Here is an 8,058-nt window from a genome sequence, read left to right as displayed (position 1 = left end):
TTTTATCTTGTTGAACCACCCTAACTTCAAATTCTAGATTCGCCACTGATGCTTTAATGTGCGGATCTAGACGGTGGGCTGGGTAATAGCATGTCAATCAAGTCATAGGTGATTGATGTTTTAGATAACGACAGAGTCTTCAAAAATATTGCTCTCAATCTTTCTTCCAAACATAAACCACCACATATACACTCTCACAATCAATCCTTATGAACACAGTACTACTTAAGATTTATGAAATTATCATAGTCGAATACTCAATCATGTTCGAGAAACCTGACTAACCGAGATTATTTTATGTCCCGTTGCAATATAGTAATTAACAAACCGAATGTTCGTCTTAAGACAACCGTACACACATAATTTCCACATTTCTAATTCTATATAGATACTCACTGATACTCAATTTTAAAAGTTTGCTCAACATATGGTGTATTTGTGATAGGAGAGATAGTGAGTTACCAGTACTCCTTTTATTTTCAAAGCAGCAGAAGATAGCAGAGTATCTTGCTGGAAGTGTGAAAATGTTTTTTTTGACCGTGTGTGTGTGCTTTCTCGATCAAGCCAAATCCCATAACCACCTTCGTTGACCTTCCCCAAACCTGCCATTGACCTCACAAATTTACAGCCATGTTACTCTCCGGCCGCCACCCCTACCACCACAAATTCACCCCCTCCTCACCGCCGGCCGCCTTCCCCTCTCGCGATCTCCGCCGCCTCCGGCCGGTCCGGCCCCCAACCATAGCATCTGCCAACACCCCGCCTCCACCGCCACCGCCACTACCATTCCCATTTCCGTCGCCAAGGCGTCAATGGCGGTGGCGGCGCCTCACCGGTGGCGTCGGCGACGGCGCCCTGGAACCGGCCCCCGTCGAGGCCGACGGAAAAGCTGCCGGCGGGGGGAAGAAGAGCTTCTGGGCGGCGGTGAGCCTCATCGTCGGCACGGCGGTCGGGCCGGGCATGCTGGGCCTGCCGTCCGCCACCATCCGCTCCGGCCAGGCGCCCTCTGCGGCCGCCATACTTCTCTCCTGGGCCTACGTCGTGTCCTCCATCATCCTAGTCGCCGAGCTCAGCTTCTCCGCCATGGAGCGCGACGGCGTTGACGAGGTCAGCTTCACCGGACTTGCGTCGAGCACCCTGGGCGCGGATCTCGGGGCCGTCGTCGCCGTCGTCTACGCCGCGCTCAGCTTCTCCCTGATCGTCGCCTGCGTCGCTGGCATCGGCTCGCTGGTCTCACAGCTGTTCCCCAGGGTCAATCCAGTCCTGGCCAACGCCCTGTTCCCGTGCTTCGCCGGCGTCCTCATCGCGTTCTTCCCCTTTAAGGCTGTCGACGGCGCCAACCGTGCCCTCTGTGGCCTGATGCTTGTCTCCATCACCGCGCTCGTGGTGACCGGCGTGTCCGTCGGCCGGAGCAGCTTGCTGAGATCTCTTGGCTACGCTTGCTGGAGCCCAGGTGCGATCCTGCCGGCCATACCGGTGACCGTGCTCACGCTCGGGTTTCATGTCATCACGCCGTTCATCTGCAAGATTGTTGGGGATTCGGTGTATGATGCTCGGAGAGCGATACTGATTGGGGGTGCCGTGCCATTGTTCATGGTGCTGTCGTGGAATGCGGTCATTCTTGGTCTGGCAACTGCTGGTGGCAATGCTAGGATAGGTGATCCTATTAAGCTGCTTCTCTCAGTAAATCCAGCTGCATTGCCTGCTGTTCGAGGCTTCGCTTTTGCTGCACTAGCGACGAGCCTGATAGGATATGCAGTGAGCTTCCCAAAGCAATTGGCAGACACAGTGGAGTTGATTGTTCAGAGGTTTTCTCCGAAGCAAGGAAGCGTTCAGCAATCCAATGCTAGTATTGGCTATGGCAGAAATGGGGTGATTCTGACATGGACAGTGCTGATCGTTCCTATCTTTATTGTGTCATTCTTCTCAGCGGCCTTCTCCAGGGCACTGGATTTTGCTGGGGTTTACGCAAACTGCTTCTTGTTTGGGATCCTGCCTCCAGTCATGGCCTGGATTCATCGATCACAGGAGAGAAAGAGGTAAGCTGGAAAATACAATCTATAGGCTATAGCTGTCAACATTTGTAGGACTGTTCAAATCCAAATGAAACAATAAGGAGTATGGTGAATTTCTGAAATGATGACAAATAATTGTAGAATAATTGCATTTGCAACATTAATCAGTTGTTCCATCAGAATCAGTTTTGATTATGCTGCCTCATTTTTTAGATCACCTGATTCCTGTCAAGATATTTTGCCTGGTGGAAATGCTGCTCTCTTGATACTTTTCAGCATTGCTGTGGTCCTAGCAATATGGCACTAGAAGAATGTAAGCACATCAGGGAGTTACTTCTTTAGCAGTTCAGTAGTTCATCACAAGCATTATTGTGGTTAGAATTTTCACATTTTCATTGTTCATGGTTTCATGTTTCAATTCCTCTTCCATGTTTCCTGTTGAATTTTCTCTTTCAAGGCTTTTTGATGTCGATGTTGTAATTGCATTGCCGAACTAGCTAAAATCATCAAATATATTTTAAGTTTGATTTAGTTTTTCGGGCAAAATTTAAACAATGCATGCATACAAAGATCAAAATCGTGCAAAAAACTATTAAGCTGATTGATGGTGAACATACTTGTGAGTTGCGTCAGTTCGAATTAGCTAAATATTAGGGAAGAATACTAGTTTTTTGAAGAAAATGTTTTTATTTTGTAAAGACACCAGTTTCTTGGTTACCTGGAGTTTGTGCTGCAGCAACCACGTTGAAGGTTCAGTATATAGTAGTAGAGTTGTGCAGAGATGTTTGCTGTATTGGCTTCTCGCTTTTGGCTGACTGCTATATATTCAGATTGGGCTAATATATCCTGTAGATCAACTATCTGATATTTGAGTTAGCGGTGAATATACACTTCCACAATTCACATAATACAAAATAAATGCCGATAAGTTCTTTTTGCAGAAAAAGTTATATGTGTTCTGGTTCCATAAAAAATAGTGATCAATGTGTTTGCAGTGCTGCTTTGGTTAAGGTCATCTGATTGAATGCGAGATATTTTCTGAATTTGCTGGAGTCCTTTAATAGTTTGATGTGATCTTAGTTTGATGTGATATGCCCTAATCTTAAATGTTGTGCTAGATGACCATAGTGCATATCTAACTCAGTATAATTATTCACTCCGTAGGTCACATACATGTGCCAGCGATGCTTGATATCACCCCTTCTCCATCTGGCAAGCCCTGTTCAGTGCACTTTTGTGGTTTTTGACATTAAGATACTCGGGCGATGCTCAAATCCTCACTAGTCTAAAAGACGAAGATTTTGCATTGTGCACTCATGTAAAATGCTACTTTGTACTGAATGTGAAATCGTTGGTTTATCAGAAACTTGATGTACTGATTATGTCAAGTTGCTAGGAATCTGGCAAGAATAGGCGCCTGCCCGGCTGCAGGGTCCAGCCTTCCATATTGTTTACTGCCATCAGGGGAAGGGAAGGAGCAGTGGGCGTAGTTGCCCTCGTTGACTTGAGCTCTCATAGTCATACCTTAATGGCGAACAAGATCACCGTTAAAAACTACTATGTGAGCTCATTATTCATGTTGTGGATGAACGATCATTGGTGGAAATTCAAATTGCTGGACAGGCATTTGTCGTGTAAACCAATCATGCTAGAAATATCTCTGAATGATTATGGGCAAGTATGTTCAGGTGTTAGATATGTTTGCAGTAATCATTTGTTTCTTGTGCTTATAGTCTTGTCGCTAATATCTATCCTCCTCTGCAGGTTTCTTAAACTATGGATCTATTTTTTTCTGTCTTGAGAAAACCTAAGGCTTCATGTGGCAAGACCTGACAGGTTGCCTCCATGTTGGTTTTGCCAGAATTTTGGGTGGTAGAACCAACTGATCATACATGTCCACAGCTCTTGAAATTAAAAGGATTTTGTGGAAACTAGGAGCAATATGTTTACCTGCCTTTTGAGCCTTTTGTATATGGAGGAGAGAGAGACGAAACTGACTTTTACTGGTTGCAGTTTTGTGAGACTGAACCAATTACCGAAGATGCACACTACAAAGCTGCAGCCTGCGTTACTGACTACTTCCTACCTATGGGATAGATCATGGATGCAATGCAATGTACCTATGGGAGTAGCCATCAGTTTGTATCACCTTCTGGGCTCCGAGACCCTCTGCGCCCGCTCGCAGCAGCAGGCACCATTCCAAGGAAAAGAAAGCACAGTGGCTGCCATCCACTAAAATCTGTAGCTGTAGTTCCATCACAATCCAGAACGGCTTCAAGCAACATGGAAACAAATGCATATTTTTGGCAGAATTAACCAACCCTTTCTGCTCTCAGGTTTGAAGTCTTTAGCCCACCTTTTGGCTGTAGAAAACGGGTGGTCTCTTAATTTTGACAAATCTACATTATCTTTCCAACACAACCTGCCATTTTTCTCTGAAGTGTGGGATTTTCTTTCCAAACCCTAAATCTCGTTTTCTTAACGCTGTATAGCTCCAATTTTTTTAAGTTGCCATTTTTAGATGTGATATAGTTGGTTATATGAATATGTCTCCTTCCATTCTTTCTTCTTTGAATCCTATAAACTGTGTCAACAATCTTTTGAAACTTTGACCACTAAGACTAAGATGGGCAATACGCAAAAATATATGGTTAGAACTTTGATCATTTATATCCTTTGAACCTTCATAAAAGTATAATCTTATTAGTGTTTAGTAATATTAAGTATAAATAAAGTAGAGTCTAAAGTCTAAACTCACATCTTGGACATCTGAAAATGCAAAAGGTGTAGATGGTTTTGTATCAGTATAACCTCATAGTTAAAGATAATAAAGAGCCAAATTGTATATCCAAGACCTCAAAGTAAAAGTAAAAAAGAAGTAGCTCCAAGCCCATGTGAACGGTTGCTACTTCTGTGTATATGATTTTAACTCCGGACAAATTCTGACACGCCACCTGCTCAACATCACAGGACGGCTCCGATCCCGACACCATGAACGGCGGCTGCAGGTATCTAGTCCGCTGGCCTGGCCACGGGGTAGCCCGTCGGGGGGGGGGGGGGTGGGAAGCTCCTCCGCCGCCTACAGGTGCGAGCTGCCAAAGGATGACGCCATCACCGTCGACACGATCTGGGAGCACTGCGACAGAGAGGACGCCGCCTTCGCCTCGCTCAGCATCAGCAGCTCCCGGATCAGAGGTGCCTGCCTCTCCTACTCCCTGTCCCACCTGCTGAAGCGCCGGTCCTTCAGGCTGGACTGCGCCGAGGCCGGCCTCGCCGAGACGCGCCGGTTCGTCCTCGACGGGCTGCTGTCGGAGGACAACACCGAGGAGCACACCGAGGCGTTCAGGGTGATCGAGGTGGAGCTGGGGTTCCTCCACGATTTCTTCTACACCAAATGGTCATCCATCTTTGAGGTGGAGACCAGTTTCTTCGTCACGGCCGTTCTGAAGATCATCCTCACGTTCATGCTCGGAGCAGTCGTGATCCTGAAACACATCCCGGTCACCGAATCGACAACCAGAATAGTCGATGTCGTTGCCACAGTCCTAGTTCTTGGAGCGCTCGTCGCAGTGGAAGCATCGCAGACGGCAATGTACCTGGGATCAGACTGGGCCATGGTGTCACTAGCTTGCTGCCGACTCACAGCAGGTACCAGCAGGTTCCTCCCATTTGCCCTCCGGAAGCCATTCGGGTTTCTTTGCAGGCGCGCATTGTTCAGCTACTGGCACAACAGCATGGGCCTGTACTCGGTCATCGAAGGCTCTCGGTTCTTGATGCGCAGCAAGGCCCCTCTTTCTCCTTTGAAACTGAACTCGAGCCCATGCTAGTGTCCTCGGTTACCGCCGAGTACCTCCGTCAAGCTTGGGGGAATCTGACGACAAGCAAACGTCTGCACTTCGTCAAGTTACCTGACACGCTGAAGCCTCAGATCGTTGCCTTGCTGAAATCCAACGGCGATGGCAATCCTCTACGCAACGGGGAAGCGTCGTCGCAGAGGAACGTTGTCTGCCGGCAGCTGTCGTGGACATTGCAGAACGAGACTCAGGCAGAGAGCATGCTCATCTGGCACATCGCCACTGACTATCTACCTCATAATCGCATTGCCTGACGAGGGAAAAGAAAGCAGGCACCGTGAAGTGGCAACCAAACTGTCTCGCTACTGCGCGCACCTGATCGATGTCCCAGGCACCGGAGCTGCTTCCCGGGAATCCATCCAGTAGGCACAAAGTTCATCTTCGAAGAAGAGATCGGTTGCGAAGAAGTCCGAGAAGCTTTGGGATCCAAGCTGCGAAGAAGAGATCGGTTGCGGAAAGCCCTCGCCGGCTCCGGAGATGATGATGGCACCATCTTCGTCAGGGGGCTCAAGCTTGGTGCGAAGCTCGAGACCATACGAGAAGGCTCCCTGCGCTGGAAGCTGATGGCCACATGCTCTAGGTCGCGCCATCGGACAACGCCACGGCGCACGGGGTGGGGAGTTCCTGACGCACATCTGGGCGCTCCTCGCAACCTTGAGCCGATCCCTGACTGATGAGGAAAATTGGGGCGCAAATTAGATTACCACCAATATCAGCGACCAGAATGAAACCCCAACTCCAACATCGATCCACCCACAGCTGATGGGCCGGACCCAATCTAACATGATCCGGGCGAGGACGCTGGGCCGTGTTCGAGAAGAAAACGCCAGTGGGCCGAATGGGCTTTTCGTAAGGCTTACTAGTCCATTACTAAAAACCCGGGTGCTCTTGCTGCGTACCGCGCCAGGTTAGTTTTTGTCAAGGGAGGCAACGGTTACACATTTACAAATAAATTTAAATCCCACGGCTCTGCAACTCCTGGCATACTCAGATTTGCTTCATTGGATGAGTTTGACTCTTCGAAGCATCTCATTAGGATAAATCGAATTCTCCCGAGATAAAAGAATAAATAAATTGAACGTATCTCCATTCATTCTTGGGTTTCCTCTGCGGCTTTTTTTTGAAATAACCATCGATCTTTTTCAACCATATAGTAGAATTGTTGAATTCTCAGCAGGTGAGGTGGGTCCACGTGCTGACACCAAACCCAGCCTCCCATGTCCCACCTCTTTCTTGTAGATGGTGAAGATGAGAGCGCGACGTGCGCGATCCTGATTTCTACCCTCTCCATCATAAAAAGAATGCAATTCCAGCTTTCTATCAAGTCAACATATCTCAACTTTAACCATATATATATATAAACTAATATTACCAAATAATTATAATTAGATTTACCATGAAATATATTTTCATAATATACATATTTGGAGTCATAAATGTGATAATATTTTCTATAAACTTAGTCAAATTTAAAGAAGTTTGACTCGATCAATTTAAATCTAGAATTGCATTCTTTTTAGAATGGAGGTAGTACTACCTCATATGATTTTCACAAATTGAGAAGTCACGGTGGATTTTGTTGCTTCTCGACGACAGCCACTACCTAGCTAAATATTGTAGGAAATTCATACAAACAGGATTCGGATGAACTTTATAACAAGATTGTCACACTCGATCATATGTGCAACCATAGCTATAATCCTTTTTTATTTGAAGTTGTTAATTAATTATGCTGCCCAAATAATTAAATTAATTCTTAAACTGTAAATTTGACGTTCGTAACCTGTGTGGATTTGGGTTAGACATGATCAGTTATCGGCTCGGATCAATATTCGTCATTTTTCCTTCATCCCAAGCCTGACAGACCCAACCACCATATTACCTTTTTAAGCCTGAGTCCGACCCGACACATGTTTGCGGCGGGTCAGGTAAAACCTCTTTTCTGTGTACATACTTCGGGTCAAATCAGGTTTTTTCAATTTCGTGTTAAAATTACGCGAAGTCTTATTTTTTATGGCGAGCGGCAAATCTTGATCCAAGCCCGCCCAACACATCGGTCGGGTCGGGTGGCTACTGATCATGTCTAATTTGTGTTGTTGATTCCTTTCATCTTAATTTATCCATAAACTTTCAAAGAACCTTTAGACAATATAAAAATAAAAATAAACCTGTACTAATACAGTAAAATT

At 46.2% G+C, this 8,058-nt stretch overlaps 1 protein-coding gene across 4 annotated transcripts; it reads left to right on the top strand.

Annotated features, from left to right (window-relative positions):
* Positions 1-596: 596 nt before the first annotated feature.
* LOC112881932 (tyrosine-specific transport protein 2) lies at positions 597-5,048 on the top strand. 4 transcript variants are annotated; one of them, XR_003226552.1, is made up of 5 exons: positions 597-2,039; positions 2,229-2,328; positions 3,180-3,693; positions 3,780-4,351; positions 4,986-5,048. XR_003226552.1 is itself a non-coding variant. In XM_025946863.1 (3 exons), the coding sequence occupies exons 1-2, from the start codon at positions 631-633 to the stop codon at positions 2,320-2,322; spliced, it is 1,503 nt and encodes a 500-aa protein (XP_025802648.1). In that variant the 5' UTR covers positions 597-630; the 3' UTR covers positions 2,323-2,328; positions 3,180-3,709. The 4 variants fall into 4 exon arrangements, 1 of the variants encoding a protein (XP_025802648.1); XR_003226553.1 differs by lacking the exon at positions 2,229-2,328; XR_003226554.1 differs by lacking the exons at positions 2,229-2,328; positions 3,780-4,351; positions 4,986-5,048 and having other exon boundaries at positions 3,180-3,333; positions 3,412-3,486.
* Positions 5,049-8,058: the final 3,010 nt, after the last annotated feature.

Source organism: Panicum hallii, chromosome 2, assembly GCF_002211085.1.
Source record: "Panicum hallii strain FIL2 chromosome 2, PHallii_v3.1, whole genome shotgun sequence".
Lineage (NCBI taxonomy): Eukaryota > Viridiplantae > Streptophyta > Magnoliopsida > Poales > Poaceae > Panicum > Panicum hallii.
The sequence above is the reverse complement of the archived record's forward strand: the minus strand, read 5'-3'. Positions and strand labels throughout refer to the sequence as shown.